General features: G+C 38.7%; 1 protein-coding gene across 2 annotated transcripts in view; it reads left to right on the top strand.

The window, feature by feature from the left end:
* Nucleotides 1-18874, top strand: part of FBXW7 (F-box and WD repeat domain containing 7) — a 143434-nt gene that overhangs the window by 81660 nt on the left and 42900 nt on the right. The window contains exon 1 of one of the 2 annotated variants that reach the window (XM_056855172.1): nucleotides 16334-16774. The exons of the other annotated variant lie outside the window; for it this stretch is intronic. Within the exon in view, the coding sequence (XP_056711150.1) occupies nucleotides 16619-16774 (156 nt within the window). The 5' untranslated portion in view covers nucleotides 16334-16618. Of the gene's footprint in view, nucleotides 1-16333; nucleotides 16775-18874 lie in introns of those variants that run through there. 2 annotated transcript variants of the gene reach the window in all.

Here is an 18874-nt window from a genome sequence, read left to right as displayed (position 1 = left end):
ACCACCCTTTGTCAGAATTCCACAGGCACAAAAAGGTTGGGGATCCCTGCTCTTCTAGGCTCCTGTAAGACATTGTCCAGCCATAGCAGCCTCTACATGAGCTTTTTCACACTCTGGTCTTCCCCTTATCTTCCCTCTTCTCCGACTTCTGATTTTAAAATAAATGTCTAATCAGCTTAAACAAAAGATGAGCGCTGAGAGATTCCCCACAATTATTAATAGTTCTAATAATTCATAATTGCAGTTTATACCAGCTGGGTGTAGGTAGCGTCTGATGTACCTTAAAATAGTGAACTAGGCAGTAACTCTGTGTTAAACTACAGTAATTAATATCATTCATGAATTAACATGACAGTGAAAAAATGTTTAATTGGTAGCACTTCCCTTGACATGAACATTCTTTCAGTTACTATCTTCAGTTACTAAACAATGTTAAAAAGAGTGGGAACAGTCAAAGCAGTTGGTTCTTGTAGGTTATCCGGGCTGTGTAACCGTGGTCTTGGAATTTTCTTTCCTGACGTTTCGCCAGCAACTGTGGCAGGCATCTTCAGAGTAGTAACACTGAAGGACAGTGTCTCTCAGTGTCAAGGGTGTAGGAAGAGTAAAAGCAGTTGATTTTAGTAAAGCTTGAAGTTACAGAACATAACATTTAGAGCAGTCTAAATTTCTGCTGTGTTCATATATATTGTGTATGAATTCATGCTGCCAATAAAGCCTGTGTCTGATCAATGAGAAGTTTTCTGTAACCTGGAAACTTTAGTATTCTTGTACAATTGGAAGCTGGTGCAGTATCTTATTGGTCTTTGCTTTATTCACATTCACCGAAGTTTGGGAAGTCATAACTACCTTTCAAATTGACCTCTCAGTTCCATCTAAGAAGCTGCACTGTTTATCAGTGTTCTGCTGCTGACCACTTCACTTTAAAAACATAAGAAAAGCCATGCTGGATCAGACCAAAGCCCATCAAGTCCAGTAGTCTGTTCACACAGTGGCCAACCAGGTGCCTCTAGGAAGCCCCCAAACAAGACGAGTGCAGCAGCACCCTCCTGCCTGTGTTCCACAGCACCTAAGATAATAGGCATGCTCCTCTGATCCAGGAGAGAATAGGTATGCATCATGACTAGTATCCATTTTAACTAGTAGCCATGAATACCCTTTCCTCCATGAACATGTCCACTCCCCTCTTAAAGCCTTCCAAGTTGGCAGCCATCACCACATTTTGGGGCAGGGAGTTCCACAATTTAACTATGTGTTGCATGGAGAAATACTTCCTTTTATCAGTTTTGAATCTCTCACCCTCCAGCTTCAGCAGATGATCCCGTGTTCTAGTATTACGAGAGAGGGAGAAAATATTTATGTGATAACACAGCAGTGACTGCCTTGTGGGCCCCCATTGCTAATAGATTGTGTTTAGATTTGTATCTATGTTTGTGTGCGCACCTCGTTTTCTATTTATACTCTACCGCAAACTGTTCTATGTACCTAGCCCTCCCAGGCATTTTTTCACTCAGGTACCAGCAATGCTTTCAGCCGTTCTCTGGAAACCGTATATAGGAGAACAGTATCCAGAGAATGCATACTTCCACAAACAATGAATGTTTCTATTTTTCTTTTTTACACAAACAAAACCCTACTGTGGTTAATTAGTATCTGCAATATGCTGGGAATATGTCTGAGGAGCTATATTTGGTCGACAGTTTCTTGAGCTGCTTTTCCATCACTGAACATGTAGGGGCACTGTAGTATTGCTTTTTAGTTCCCAGTATTTTCGGCTTAATACGCGTTCTGAAAGCTTGGTGTTACTTTACTGATACTGCAAAAACTGGGTGTATTGTAACAAAATAAATTTTATTACGTTTACAAGTGCCTGTTCCTTATAAATTTTCCTTTTCTTTTTTTGGATTATACTTGTGTACTTGGGGATTGTCATTTCTGTTCAAATGTCTTGAATTAATATCAATTTATTTCCTTTCCCATTTTGTCTCCTGTTGAAGTAAATTGGTTTGATGAAAGAGGATAAGCATCACAATAACTCATTTCTGCTATGAGTTGCCCTCTTATATGTTTCATAATGTTTGGAATGAAGAATTCTGGTAATGAGCAATATTACTATCTATATGGAATTACCATTAAATATCAAAGCTCAAATAAATTCTCCACAGCTCTAATTTGTTATGTGCTATTTTTATTTGAGACTTATTTGAAGCAGAACACACAGTAATAAATTACAATATGCTTTATTTGATTGCTCCTAGATAGGTCTGCAGTTCCTGTGCCGAATACTCCAAAATATGTTTTTAAAAGCTGAACAAAAATGTCACAGGTAAAAAAAGAAACAAAGCACAAATTGATTGGTTACATAAAATCCGAACAAATAGCTGAATCCTGTGTACCTACAATTGGGGTTTTGAAAATCTAGCATGAAATTTCTTGCTTCCTGATCACAAAATTGATGTGATACTTCAGTTCTTGTTGAAAATTTGCTGTACAGAGAGCTCTGTAAATGCCATGATGCCATGGAAAGTTACCACAGAAGACTGTAATTGTTTATCACATCACTGGAAGTGGCAGAAACTTAGATAAGAGGGGGGGAGTTTGTTAATTCATATGTTTTCCCCTCCTCATAAACCCCCTGTAGCTCATGGAAAGCTTTGTTAATTAACAGAAAACTTTCATGAACAACCTGCTGTCTTTGGAAATGGGCTGAAATTACAGATGATCGGAATGGTGCTTGGCATATCATTAGTACACGGGGAATAAGCTGTAGAAAGTTAAAGAATAGGTTCATGTGGTTTAACAAAAGAACTTTAGAATTTAAGCTTTTCATTAGATGCTTGCACCCTTTCTTGAGCCTGCCTGCCTGCCTGCCTGCCTGTCTGTCTGTCTCCGCATTTTCTCACTATCTGTACAGGCCCTTTTCTTTTTCCAGTCCTCCCCCACCTCTGTTCAATGGCTAATCTGCGAAGTTCATGCTGCAACTGCTTCTTTGAGTGGGAGCGTTGTTTTGCCCATTTCGTACCAGCTTTGTTACTGTGCAGTATTTTTCAGCTGTTTGTGCTCATTATCATACAGCTGGTATTTAGAGGAGAGATAGAAGCAGGCAGAAGCTGCACTGTCTGCAAGTATAAGAAGTTCTTTTGCGAATGGGGCACTGGCAGATGGGGCATGTGTTTTGAACGGATTTTGCTGATAACAGACTGCATTAAAAAATCATTCTGAGAAAGTCTAAGGTCAGCCCTATGAATTCAGAGCTTGAGAGGTATTCAGCTTTTGGAAATCCTTTTTAGAATATTAATTAACCCAGTACATGAAAGTGACAAATGGCCTGTTTGCCAAACTGTGAGAGATTCCTCCTGCCTCTACTTTACTTTTACTTTAATGGCTTTCCTCTTGAAGCATCTACTTAATTTCCCCCTTTATCATACCATGATAAAGTGTTAAGTTTACGGGGAGGCCAGCTCTCATTGGCTGAATACATGTTCTGTTTTTACAGAATCTTAGATTCAAACCCAAGCATTTTTATTTAAAGAACCTCAGGTAGCAGACCCTGGTGAGTCGCTACCAGTCAGAGCAGACAATTCTGGGCTCAGTGGTCAACGGTCTTATTTGATAGCTTCCTGTGCATATGTTGTAGCCTTGTTTCCAGTTAAATATTGCTTTTATCTTAATACAATAAAAAAGTTACAGGCTATTTTTTTTAAGTTGGTTTTAAAAAAAGCTACAGAGAATTAGTTATTTTACACACATATATACTTCCTTACCAATAGGTATCAGGTTACCTTATAACAGTTTCATCAGTCTTTTGGAGGGGGCGCAAGTCTGTTTTATGTCTATGTCTGAATGTCTTATTTGATAACATCTCAATTTTCTCCCCATTGGGGACCCCTAGTGGCTTACAACATCATTCTCCCTATTTCCATGTTATCATCACAGCAACAATCTCATGGCTGAAGTTAGGCTGAGAGAGAGTAACTGGCCCAGAGTTATCTGGTGAGCTTCCATAGCAGAGTGGGGATTCAGACCTGGGTCTCCCAGGTTCTAGTTTTTCCGAGACTGTGGACGCATTTGGAAATCCAACATGGCACAGTGGGCGCAGCTACAAAGCGGCTGCCACAAAGTGGCTTCCACGGGAGGCCTAGCCAGCCACAAAATGATTGTCACAGCTTAACTTCAGCACCACAGTGTAGATCCTTGTGCTGGGGTGGCAGCTGCTGCCAAAGCAACATTAAAAAAAAAATCTGCACAGCCAATCAAATCTCCAGTAGTCAGTCAGAAGCCTTACTGGGCAAAAGCCCTACCTGGCCCCACCCACTTCCTAAAAACACTTTGCTGGGTGCCAGAGAAGGCGTTGGCAGGCTCCATGGAGGCCATAGGCACCACCACGGGGACCCCTCTTCTAATTTGACACTCCAACTTTAAACCACACTGGCTGTCTTGGTGATGCAAAAGTGTCAGGGAAAGGTATCACTTTACCCATATTGCAAACAGATGTCCTTCCCCCCAATAAAAATCAAATTCATATTGCCAAAAGATGTATTCGAATTAATAATTTATGGTGAGTAATCTTTTTTACTTCCAGTCTTTCATTAATGTAAGTAGGCATCTCAATTGAAAGATGATGTTTATTGCAGATTGATTTTATTAGACTGTGTACAGAAAGTAATGTTTTTCTTCCTTATCCATGAAGCTTCTATCTGTGCATCCCTTTTGTACACTTCTGTCAAGCACACATGCACAGGGAATGGACGCTATATAGCATAGCAAACTTTCTGAGTGTATGAATGATAACATAGTATCTAGTTAACATTTACTTGATGAAAAAGCAGACTATGTACACTTTGTGTTCTACAGGGGACCTGCATTTTAGCTGAGAGGTGTTTTCTGCCTAATCTTGGTAGTTTATTTGCAAATGAAAATTGCTGAAGTTAACACTGTGTGCAGTATACTGTGATAATGTATTTTGGGGTACAGGGAATAAATTTGATTTAAATTTATGTATTTAATTGATTTAAATTTATGTCTTTTATGTATAGTTAGAGAAAGCAAATAGATTCTATGTGGTAATTCCTAAATAAGGATAGGGGAAGGAAGCAGAATTCCATATACTGTCTGTGTTCATATCTGAAAATCCCTGGACTAAATGAAATCAAAAGAAAGAAGCACAATAAAGCTTTAGCTGTATGCTTCTTATAACCATAATTGTACAAAATATAGCATTATTCACAGCGACAGCATTTGAGGAAAATAATCCACTTAAATATAGTATGTCAACTGAGAAGCTCCTGAATAGACACCGCAACCATAAAACTGATAAAGTTTATGGCATCCTGTGAAGTCTTAACACAACTCTTAGGACTTTACTACCTACCTTCCTACCTGCTTTTCTGCTGACACAATGGAGCAGGGACTCCTTTGATTCTCCAAAGCCTATTTTTTATTTTAAACATTTTCATGTCACCTTTCCACCCATCAGGGTCCACAAGGCGGCAAACATAAGAAACATTAAGACATTTACACAATTTTAAATCCAGTAAAAATAATAAAAATCTAATTAAAAACACATAAACAAACAACACTAGAAGGAGGGCCAGTAAATGTTATTGGGAGTATGCCAGATTAAACAAAAAAGCCTTTATCTGCTGTCGAAAGACACCGATAGGAGAGACCGACAAATCTCCCTGGGGAGGGAGTTCCAAAGTTTTAATACCACAATGGAGGAGGCACTTTCTCAGGTTGCCATCCATCTAGTTCAGATGGTGGGAGCAACCAAAGCAGGGCCTCCAAGGATGACTGGCGTGAGCGGCTCGGTTCCTATGGAAGAAAGCACGTGGGATGGGAATGCCCTGATGAGGATCCAAGCCTTGCTCTTTTTTCTTTCACAGTAAGCGTCTGGAGGAGCTTTCAGGTTTTCCTCTGAATCACTTTTGAAGAGTTTTTAGTGTAGTTGAGAGTGCACATTCCGTTTACTACCTTTATTCCTCATCGTTCAGTCCTAAAATGCATGTGTATGTGAGATCCAGATGAAGGAAAACTAGCGTCTAGATTTGTGGTGACACAAGGAGTTAAACCAGAAAACTTTGTAATCTAGTTTGCTTCACTTTATCTCAGGAAAACAAAACAAAAAGCAGATTTTGAAATAATAATAAACTTTTGCTCTTAATTCTCCAAGTGTTGAGTTTTATACTACTCATTGGACAACTGACACAATGGTTAAGCATACTTTTATTTACTTGACGCTGTTTCATTTCATTAGGAGGATAGCATAGAGAGCCAGTGTGGTATAGTTATTAAGAGTATTGGACTAGTATCTGGGAGACTTGAGCTTGAATTCCCACTCATGCCATGGAAGCTTCCTGGGTGACCTTGGACATGTCACACTCTTTCAGCTTACCTCATGGGGTTGTTTTGAGGATAAAATGAAGGAGAGGAGAGTAATAAAAGTTTCCTTGGGTCCCCAGTGGAAAGAAGGGTGAGGTATAAATGATTTCAGTAAATATCTTTGTTAAAGTGTCCACCTATTACAATTTATAGGCGAAAAAGTGGTGGCACGGACACTTCTGTTCTAGCCTTCACCTTTCATCTTCTCGAATTTTTGGGGAGAGACTGTTGCCTTCAAGGGTAGAGCTGTTACCACCCACTCTGGCGCCCCTTCACACCCTGTGGATCAGTCTATTGATGGCATATACGTTTGTTGTTAAATTACCTGTGCTATAATATGTGTCTTTTCTGTTTTTGAGGTTGTAAACCACTTTGAGTCCTCACTGTGTAAAGAAAAATGATTTAGAATGCCCGCATATCTAAATTAAAAGTGCTCTGATAAAATTACACTCATGTTGCAATCCTGTTAGTTTTTTAAGAAACTATTAGTCTTCCATTTTTGATCTATGCAGCACAGAAATCTGTTAATATTCACTTTTCAGTAGATTATAAAGAATCCCCAGTGATAAACATCCTATACACATGAAAACATTCACACAACTGGGTTTGAACCTTTGAGCCTTCTCCTACAGAAAAGTTTCCTTTGGCTTGGACAAATGTGCTTGCTTGCCAACTCTAGTTACAGGTTTCATGTGAAATTATATAGAGGACAGTGAATGACAATGGACTTGAAAGAATTTAGCGTGACCTCCAGCATTCTAGAGATTCCTTTCTGTTCTGTGCAGATGTGGAGATCTCTCCCAGTTGATTCAAAGACCATGACCTAGACAAGATTAACACTTCAGAGTAGGTGACTCCTTGACTCTTAGAGGAAGAAAAAAAGTTGCTATGGTAAATCATTATTATACAAGCATGGAAACGGACCATGTATTGTCTCCATGGAGTAAACAACTGTAGAAAGTAAGATACTTTAATTGTATCCAGCAGGAGTGCATATAGCATGTAGATATTTACCTTTTAAACTTTCCTACTTCCTTTCATCCTCATAGAGGATCCTAAAAGCAACTAATAGTATAATAAAAATCAATACACAATGGAAAAAAATAAAACCCCCAAATTACATTAATAGAAATAATGATAAAATAGCAGTAAGATAAAGTGGCATAGTTTCATCAATATAAGCACATCCAGCATTGTTTTATGTTTTCAGTACAATTGAGTAATCCCTCCCTCCCCCGGTTTTGTGCAAATTTCACTATCCATGCATGGCTATTAGATATAGTGATGTTATTATAATAGTTCGTTTTTTTTCAATGTTGAATGACATTTCTGAAGGTGAGATAAATCTCAAATATATTTTGTAATGAAACAATGCAGAAATTACTGGGTCCATTAATGTATATCATTGTATTTAAACGCTTTAGAAACTGTAGTAGTGTTGTATGTGATTTGATGGTTATGACTATGTAATGTCTATGTGCTGTCATGCATTATCTGTGCATAATCATTGATTGTGTACATCAATGGTATCTGCTTCTTGTATGTGTTTGGGGGGGACTTTATATGCTTTGATCCATCTGAGGCTTGCTGAGCCTTTTCACAGGAACCATCCATTCTTTGTTGTCTTTGTATGGGTATACTGTGAGCTTCATGTATTTTGACACCTTCTAGATCTAACATTTTTAGGCTCCAGCTCAACTTACTCTGAGCAGAAGATGCAAGTATGCATGCTTAGAGGGGCAGAGCTGCACCTTCCAACTTCTGTGTGAACTATGTTAGCAATGTCATTGGAAACTTCCTTTTTCTTGGATTGTCACATCTAGTAAAAAGTGTCATTTCCTGTCTTTCTCTACAGCTTTTCTATTTTTCTATTTTGTAGATATGTATTTCAGCTCTTCCATAGGTCTGTGCATCTCTTGCCTCTTCTATCTTGGTGAAAAATATGTGGCTGAATCTTCACTGCTGGAAATTCATTAAACAGTAACTGCCAGACTTTAGGATTTTTTGAGAGTGGGCTTTATCAGCATTAGATGCTATGAATCAACCTTTGTCAACCTTAACCACCATCAGACTGGTCTGTTTGGTATGAGCACCTCTGATATTGTTGTTAACTTTTGGTCCTCTGTGGATTGGATCCTCAGCTTCAATGCTACACCCTGCACTAGGAGCCTAGGCTTTTGAAGTTGAAACATCAAGTTGATTCCTCTTTGGAAACTAGAAGGATGAGGAAAAAGGATAATTGCTCCAAAGAGCCTCAAGAAGGGAAATTAGCCAAACAATTTACAGTATCACCCTTCATGCTCACAATGAAGAGTTCCAAGAGCTAGCAAGATTTTCCAAGAGCTAGCAATGAAAAGGCACTGCATCTGTGTTCTGCCGATCTAGCAGTATAAAGAAAAAGTTTTCAGTTTTGGGGATATAGTTATTCAACCCTAAAAAATAACCCTGGCCTGTCTTTCTAACTTCAAAATTGTATTATGTTGCACTGTGTTGTTTGGTCAGTTGGACTGGACTAGTAGATTGAACCATCCAAGATTTAGAGTGGTTGTATTTTATTAGTTATTACTATGATGTCTGCCGCTTGCTAAACTGGAATGTGTTGTATAATGGTACTAGGAAAAGTAGTAAAATTATGTGTTCAGAAACTGTTGATTATCTAAAACAAAATTTGGAAGTGAACTAAAAATTGTGTGAAATCTATTGCACTTTATGTAAAAAAAGTTGTGGCAGTAGCAGAAGATGATAGAATTGAGTGCTTTAAAATAAACAGATGTGTGTTGGTCTTCTTTTTACTTTGTTTATGTCACTGCTTGGAACAGTCTCTGTGTGGTAACATCTTTATATGCCTCTGTAATCTGTAAAGCCACTCTTTCTGCTCTTGGTGTATCATATGAAAAAAAATCCACACTATCATTAGCCACTAAGAATGGAATCAGAATCAGAAAGATAACAGGGCTGTATATTATGGGAGTGGCACAGAGAAGACCCCCATCCTATTTCAAGCTGGAGTTGTATAGTGACATGTTTTTACCGATACCAGGGAAGAGAATTCATTTGGTAAATGCCATGACTGTCATGTTACGTGTAGGCAAAGCAAAGATGTACAAAGCATCATTTGTGCTTTAATGTTTAAAATAAGATTAAAGCCATTCATTAAACTTGTCTCCTACCCAAAATGCAGGCAAGAAACTGGATAGCCAGACAGATCTACAACTTTTCACATGTGCTAATGCTCATGGGTGTAGATTTTCTAGAACTAGAAATAAGAAGCAATGACATTCAATTAAAAATGATGGGGTGCCAAATTTTTCATTGCACATTAATCCCAGTTACAATTAGAGTAATTAAAATAGTAGAAATTAAACACAAAGATAGAAAGTATCTGTCATTTTGGTATGGGTTTTATTTTTTTCCTCTTCTCCATCACAGTTCTTTTTAAAAAAGTAGTAGCATTGCTAAGTATAATCTTTCTTGTTATCTAGAGCTACAACTCTGTATTTTGTTGCTGTTGTTGTTGTTCTTAATTTCATGGAACATGTAATGCCCAAAATGTAGATGTTCCACTTTCAGGAGGTTACTGCATGCTCTTCCAATCAGAACCTTACCTTTGTTTGAAATAATTTCTGTTTCACCCGCTTACACTGATGCAAGGAATATGAACACAGATATGCAATGTTGTTAATTTTATATCTAGCTTGATGTTGGCCATTAATCTGCTCCTCTCACTGCCTTGAATTTCAAGAACATTACACAGTTTATACCCTGCTTTTCTGCTTTCATCAGGACCACTAAACATATGTAAGAGTGACTGGGTGGGCAAGAAAAGAGGTGTACCAATGTAGTACCTGTTTACAGCTCAGGGGAGCTGAAGCTCTGCTTTGGAAGAGTTATGGTATCAGATTCAAGGTTACAGTAATGACTGACCCTTTCTGCTGGAGAGAAAAATGGACGGATTTCACTTGCAATGGGGTCACCGTACCCAGGAATGTCAGACTCTTGCAATAGAGTTAGCTTGTCTGTCAGGAATTTCCCCTCCATCCCGTCAGAAGTCACTAACGTGCTATTTGTCTGAGATAACCTAACCTGCTTGTGACAGGATGCCTAACCTAATCCTGCCTCTCTGTAGACGCTTGAGCCCTATCTACCTTGCTCTATCGATGTCTGAGTCCTATCTGAGATTTTTTTCTGTTGTTAACCATTTTTTTCACTCACTTTCCCCCTCCCTTATCTCTGATAAACCCACAGCCTTCCATTAGTTGGAAACTCTTGAGATTTGCATATACAACGAATACTCAGCAATTGGCTATGACAGATGGAGGGCGGAACTAGAAGCTGTCCATTGCACCTCTTTGCAGCGGTTTGCTTTGCTGCCTAAATGTATTTATTATTTTGTTGTTTTATTGAGTTTACTGATTTATTTAACTATGTAACTTGGATGTTGTGTTTTGGCTGGCCACAAATATCCTGTTTTTGTTTGTTTGTTTGCCTTCTATTTACTTTGCAGCTATTTCAATAGGAACTGGTGGCATATCCCCACATTTAGTGATGGTTCATTTACTTGTTATGTAATAGTTTTAATATTGATTTTGTGCTGCTTGTTTCATGTTTTTTAAAAAATCTTTTAGCCCGTTCTGGCATTTTTAAGGATGACTATGGCATACAGTATTGTAAATAAACATATGATGTCCTCATTTAATACTTCCTCTGACATTTTCAAGGTTAGTGTAACAACCTTTTCAAAATGAAGAGTGCAATAATTATAATTATCTTCTTGACCAAGTAAAATGTTTAGTTGGCCATACATCTAGTATTTATGTCCTTGTCCCAAATGGTTGGTAGCTGAAATAGCCATGGAGTAGAATGAATTTTTTGTTTCATAGAACTTATTCTACTGTTTATAAATGCATTGTTTTATCCATGGTTGTCTAGTGTCCCTGGCTTGGTCATAACTCTACAGTTTAGGTGACAAATTTCTTCTATACAGGATACTTCTTTTGCCATAGATTATTGAACAGTATACATTAAGTCCTTCATGTTTTCCCCCTTCGTATAAGGCAGGTTTCAGTAAAACTTTGACAATAAAAAACACATAAAGTTTGTCATGAGCTCAACTCAGGCCTGCTTTCTGCTGCAAAGGATGTATAGGCTGAAAAATAACTGTTTAAAACAATTGCAACTACATTACTGTTAAAAGAAACTGCAATTGAGTTGGAAGTGATATTACATAATAAAGAACTGTAGAAAGTTTTCTATATATACTGATCTGAATGAGATTTTTAAAACTACATTTGTAAAGGAAAAAAATGGCTCTAGTCCTTGGTTTTGTTTTATTAAGATTAATAATGGTGGCAAAAAGCTGGCGTATCTTGTGAAAAACAAAAAGGGGCGTTCCCAAGCCGTTTTGGCTTGGGAGGCCAACTAACGTCAGCCCCGCTGGCGCCGGAATGCCTCCCAGCTTGCTGCCGTGGCCTGTGCTGGCGGCCGGGCCTGCACGCCAGTGCTGGGGCCACTCACACCGGTGTGCGCCATCTGGGCACTGGCGGTGTGGGCCCCTGTGCCGGCAGAGGCCTTCCTCAGCCTCCTAAGGCCTTTCAAGCAAAACAATAAATGAGGTGACAACTATAAAATATCCTAAAAGTCACTGTAGATCTCATTTGGAGTTGATTTAACTACTGTAGGACGTTTTCTTCCTAAAAATTGTGCAGAAATCGAAATCCACTAAATATGGGTGTCTACGTGAGTTTCCTTATCATATTTGTGGCATAGGCTTTTGGATTCTGTGTTTCTTGTACATTCATTTTACCAATGATGAAAGCTGCCAATTTTAGAAATCTTTGCTTGTCGTAGAACTTGTAAGGTTTAAAATGTAGTTATTTAGCCTCATCATTTGCTGAGCTTTCCTGATTAAATTTAATAAGCAATTTTGCAAGGCCTGAAGGAAAGGATTGTATAAACATAATGTTTTGCAGTTACTCAAGCTGCAGCTTGGGGGAGCTTAATGTCTTCTGTAACAGCTCGTGTTATTCTCTTGCTTCATTATCTCTTTCTCCCCACCGTCCCCAATTCCTGTTTATACTTGATTTACTTTTCTTCTGCTGTGGCATGAACAGCATTTTTTAAAAGCTGTTAGTATTACTTTGAAGAAGGCACTTAATCGATGGCCCTCAGTTCCCTCTGTGAAATGGGGATAAAAACCTCCCACTCTGTACAATTAAGCTGGAAGTAGTAGCTCAAGTGCAGTAATGTTTGTTGAGTGCTATTTCTTTAATGATGATTGTCTGCATAGTATTTTCCCCATCCTGCTTCATGGGAGAAAATTAAATGGAAGACAGAAACTATGCAGCATAATAACAGAAACTATGCAGCATAATAACAGACAACTTTTTCTACAAGTTAGGAGTGAACTGAGGGCTAACAGAGCTAACAGAGCTGCCATTTTGACCATCTCCCAGTGCTTATCACAACACCTAGTTTCACTCTGAGGCTCAAATGTCATTGCTGTAGTCCATACAGATGAGGTGCTATATCTGTGTATGGACTGTACTACTTCAGAATGGATGTGGAGACTAGCATGCTTGACTATTACTCCATACGGACAACCAGATGTCTTGTGTTGTAGCCTAGTTTTCTTTCTAATATGCTTGTTTCTATGGGTTTGATGCAATGAGTACAAGAAAAAGGAATATAGCTGTTGGTGCTGTTGTGCAAATGCTCACACAATAGTTCAAGTTGTGCTATAATAGGAAGGCCTATTACAGTTACTGAACTTTAAGGTTGACAATGAGGACATTGAAATTGTTCAAGACTTTCTATAACTTGTCTCCATCATCAATCAAAAGGGAGACTGCAACCAAGAAATCAGAAGGAGATTGAGACTGGGAAGGGCAGCCATGAAGGAGCTAGAAAAAATTCTTAAGTGTAAGGATGTGTCACTGGCAATCAAGAGCAAGTTAATTTATGCCATAGTATTACTATGTATGGGTGTGGAAGTTGAACAATGAAGAAAGCTGACAGGAAAAAAGTAGATTTCTTTGAAATGTGGTGTTGGAGGAAAGCTTTATGGATATGGTAGACCGCCAAAAAGACAAATAAGTGGGTTCTAGATCAAATCAAGCCTGAAATGTCCCTAGAAGCTAAAATGACTAAACTGAGGCTATCGTACTTTGATGACATTATGAGAAGACAAGAGTCACTGGAAAAGACAATAATGCTAGGAAAAGTTGAAGGCAGCAGGAAAAGCCACGGCTGTCAGTTTACAAGACCTGAGCAAGGCTGTTAACAATAAGACATTTTGGAGGACATTGATTCATAGGGTCGTCATGAGTCAGAAGTGACTTGATGTTACTTAACACACACACACACACATACACCAGCTCCTCTGATTTGGCCATAGTCACAGGCATGACAGTTAGCAAGATTAAACTATTACTTAAGACACAAATCTAGCCTTTTCTCTCTGAGCCTGTAACTGATAACGTATGTCTATTAGTAGGAATAACAAGCCATGAGAAAGTCTGGGGAATCCCCCAAAGTTTTAAAGCTGGTGTTGCTCACCATCAAAACCCAAGATTGTCAGCTTGCATAGGAAAGGTCACACTATAGCAACTTGTGAGGATGTCTCTACAGCTCTTATACAGCATGTTCTGCCTCCATCCATTCCCAGGCTTTTAAAGTTGCTACCCTCCCCTGAGCCCCCAGCCAGTGGCCAGGGGAAACCTTTATGGTCATATTTGTTAGCTGCCTTGGACTGGATAGGAAAGACAGGATACAAACATTTTGGATACACATGATACTGTTTCTATACATATGTCCCATACATAAATGATGCTGTTTGTATGCAGGATCTGATTTTGAGAGCAAAAGCAGAAATGTGATGCAGGCCTTATTAAAGGCTAAGTAGATGTTGCATTGTAGGGCAAACTATGCAAAATAAAAAACTGGAAGAACATATGAACACATGAAGCTGCCTTATACTGACTCAGACCCTTGGTCCATCAAGGTCAGTATTGTCTACTCAGACCGGCAGCGGCTCTCCAGGGTTTCAGGCAGGGGTCTTTCACATCACCTACCTGCCTAGTCCCTTTAACTGGAGATGCCTAGGATTGAACCTGGGATCTTCTGCATGCCAAGCAGATGCTCTACCACTGAGCCACGGCCCCTCCCCTAAGGTTGCCATCGTATTGCACATATAACAAATGCCAGAGAGATCATCTGCTGCAGCAAACAGCCAAGAGTCTCCCAGCACCTTAAAAGGCTTATCACAGCATGGGCTTTTGTGGCCAGAACCCTCTTCCTACTTAAATTCAGAATTTGAATGCCTTTCATATTATTATAGAAGAAATAAAGGGAACACAATGTTAATGGCAGGAATGCCATCTGGGAAAATATTAACATAGTTCCACACAAATGCTGTTCTGCAGTATATTAACAATAGCAGCAGTAACATTCAAGACACAAGTTGATGGGGTTCAGCTGATATTTTGTGTTGTGTGTTTAGCTGGGCTATGCCTCCCCCACTGTGGTAATCTTTTTTTTTTTTACATCACTTAACAGAGATCCTAATGAATTGGTTCTTGTGAAAATGTTTGACTTGTTCCTTTTATATTGTGGTACGTCTGATAGTTGGTTTCATGTTGTAGATTTTGCAAGGCTACGCCATATGGATATCTCTATGAAGTGACAGAATAAAAGAACCTAATTAGTAAAAAAAAAACGATGATGTGAATCTTCCATGAGAATTTTTTTTAAATTCAAGGTCTGATATAGCAATAGTGTGAATTTAGGATGAGATTAGGTCCACCTCTGATTTATTTAAAACCTCTATTTAAAACAAGGGCTGAAGTCCTAAGGGTGCTTTCCAGTGAGTAAGCCCCACTGAATAACATGGGACTTATTTCCACATAGACCTGCTCCCTAAAGAACTTGGGGGGGGGTGGACGGTGGAACCAAGATGCCATGTTTAGATTGGCGACCGGTCTTGTTTTTATGTAGGGTCTGCAGTTCCGAGATAGAACCAGGGTCACAGACCTCCAAGTGGGGCCTGGAGATTTCCAAGAATTACAACTACTGTCCATATAAGAATGTACTTTCCTTGGAGAAAAATGGCTGCTTTGGAGGGTGGACTCTATGGCATTATACCCTACTGAAGTCCCCCCCCTTCCCCAGGCTCCACCTCCAAATCTCCCATCCTGGAACTGGCAGCCCTAGTTATAACACATGCTCCACACAAAGGAGGTCTTGGGTTCAGTACTGAGCATCTCCAAGTGTAATAAATCAGGCAGAAAATGTTGAGGAAGACCTTTTTCTGCTGATACCTTAGAGTGCTCTTGCAGATGGACCAGTGGTCTGACTCCATATAAGGGAGATTCATATGTGTTCAGTACAGAGCAGTTGCAGTTTAATGTACCTTTCTTCAGTTTTTAGTGGTTTTGACTTTTTCCAGTTATTTTACTCTGTAGCTCATTTAAAATATGCTGCTGCAGCAGGGAGTTAATATTTACATCCTAATAGTAAATGCTATATACTATATCATTAGCAAGTTGAGTGTTAAATAATCCCCAGAAAGTTCATTATTTTTTGCCAGATGAGATTTTCAGGCTGTTCTCCAAAGGATATGTTTATCTCAAATTATTTTAAAATTAACTGCATTTTTATGCAGCAGTTTTGTACCTAGTAGAGGCATTAACATGGAGGTCCAGTTGCCTGAGGGCCACAATATAACTGTAATTAGCGAAAATGAGCCTTGTTTGCTTCAGTGTTACCCTGTTTGTCTAAAAAAGGGGAGATAAATGAGCAGGGCTTGAAATGCTTGCTAAAGATATGCATCATTTTTTCTCAAACCCAGTGGCCAATGTGAGGATGGCTTGGGGATGGTATAATTTCCTGCGAAGTCCTTCCCATGCTGTGCGCTCACAGGCTCCTTGGAGCTGAGCACCGTATAATTGATGTGCTGCCTGCATTGCTGAAGCTTGGACTGCACCATTCTCAGCGTGAGGGAAGATGTAATCTGATCTCCGTGCCGCTAAGGGAGGAATCTATTCAGTCAGGGCTTTGACAGGGCAGAGTCTCCTCCAGTAATCTTCCCCCCTCGTTCATTATTCCTTTAAGTTCTTCAAAGACGAGCTGCATGCATGTATGTGTGCCTGGAGAATCTGCTTGATAACGGAGCTTCGTTCACATTCGCAGTGGAGTTTGGTCGCTGGTTCTGCTGCCTAATCTTCCTTTCCTGACGTGCCCGAGCATGTCCACATTAGAGTCTGTGACATACCTACCTGAAAAAGGTTTATATTGCCAGAGACTACCGAGCAGCCGGACGCACGGGGGCACAGAACCTCTTAAGGGAAAGAATACCGACAACATGGGTTTCTATGGCACTTTAAAAATGATTTTTTACAAAGTAAGTAGCCTGGGTTTTCTTTTTTCCATGTATGTGTAAATGTATCTGTATATATGTGATGAGGATGGAAAAATCTGTATCATCAGAGATGGCTGCAGTATCTCACCCCCTCCTCTTTTTTGGTGGGTGGCTGGATGCTTAACATTCTATACGCTGAAGAAAGGCAAATAATGAAAAGGCTCAATGAAATGTGAAATCCTTTTATTTTAGGAATCTGCATGAGAAACCAAAGGCAGATCAGACTATTTACCTTTGGCTGAACTGGCTCTTCACATTCATTTGAGTACTTTATGCTTGTTTTTTAAGTAAGGGCTTCCCTCTGTATGTTTGTAGCATCTGCAAGGGTATTTTATTTTCATGTTGTTAGTTCAGATAGCCTTGGATATAAACAGGGATAGATGTTTACATGTAGTGGTTATATCGCGGAGGCATTTTAAAGATTCCATGTAATACTTTAATAACATATTTCCAGTAGCAATGCAGAATACAGCCGGCATTATCTGTTATTTCAGAAAATTGACAGTTTCCTCCTACAGGATGCTTGTATTTCCTTAGGTGTTTATGAAACAAGTTTTCAGTTGCACAAAAACCCCTACAAAATGTTAACGTTTACATTATATCATTCTTTGGATATGAACTTCTTTTTAGCATTGTAAGTGCTAATTTTATTGTGGCACTAGTTTGATATAGTGCTAAGTACTAAACATCTGCATATATCACAAACCAGACTTAAAATGTATGGGAAAAGTTTCCTACAAATGCTGAGAAAACAGGAGTTTGACTGCTTGTGGTTTAGAATGTATCCTATTCTTTATTTAATGAAGTTACCCTTAAAGGGGGAGTTACAATTCTAATTCCTAAAATGTGTCATTTGAGAAAAGTAAATAATTTCACAGAGGGGGGAAAGGAAAATAACAGTATATCTTGATATATCCTTGGGGGGGATCAGTTTAATTTTTGAAAGAGTAAAATTTTCTAACACATGCATCTCTTTCTAAAGCTGCCAGCTTATTTATAGCAGGAAGGTACTCTACAAAATATTAATTTGCTTTTTGTAAGTATGGAGAGGGCTTTCCTGGCATGTTCCTGTACATGGGTAAAAAGATGGTCTCCATTTATTCTGAGACTCGCTTTGAAAAGAGAGGTTGTTAATGGAGAAGGTTGTTTCTTGCTTTGGGCTTTCTGGTTCTGTATGGTAGCATGCTGTGCTTTGTCCCATGTGAGCCATGGGCACAAAAATAAGGTTGACTGCAAGAGAAGGCTTCTTCCTGACTGCAAAAGTGAAATGAATAAGCAATATAATTTACAAGGGAATGTTGTGCAGAATAATAATGCATGAACTATAAGTAAGTGGTGTTGCGAAACCATAAGATTATAGTGGACCCTTCAATATTAACTAAGATACAAAACTTAATAAAAATGTAACTTGGAAGATCAGATAAACATCAGCATTTGAAGAGCAGTGTGTATTTGGTATGAGCTGGTGACAATTGGTGAAAATCATTCATTTTGAATTATACCTCTGTTGTTGTTTTTGTATGACACACTGAAATTAAAAAAGACATTTAAACCTGGATCGAAGTGCATGTAGAGTCATTTTGGTTGTTGATCATCCTGTCAAGCCTAAAAAGTTTATATTCCATATATACTTGCTTAGATGTCTTTTTAGGCATAGACTATTTCCAGTTTGTAGGTGTAGTTGATGCTTATTGGTACATAATCCTTGATTACTGTTACCAGATTTGGTGATTCAACATGTCCTCTACTGTGTATCAAATATCATCATTTTTTAAATATATCTTTTATGGCAGTGGTCCTAAAACTATCCTCATTAATATAGCCTTTAAAATTTTAAGCAACCACTTAAAACTATAAGTCAAAATATGAGTACACAAACTACAGAGGAAAGTAGTTTGTGTGTTCATTTATGGACTTACAGTTTTAAGTGGTTATGAAAGTATGTTTGATTTGTTTTTGTTTTCTTGCTTTTGTTTTTCTTGTTAATTCAAAAGATCATCCCAAAGAATATGCAAAGCTAACTTTTGAAAGCCTGTCTAACTAAATTATTAAATAATTAATTGAAATTAATAAATGTGTGAA

This window comes from Euleptes europaea, chromosome 9 (genome assembly GCF_029931775.1).
Source record: "Euleptes europaea isolate rEulEur1 chromosome 9, rEulEur1.hap1, whole genome shotgun sequence".
Taxonomy (NCBI): domain Eukaryota; kingdom Metazoa; phylum Chordata; class Lepidosauria; order Squamata; family Sphaerodactylidae; genus Euleptes; species Euleptes europaea.
This window is presented reverse-complemented; position numbering and strand designations above follow the sequence as displayed.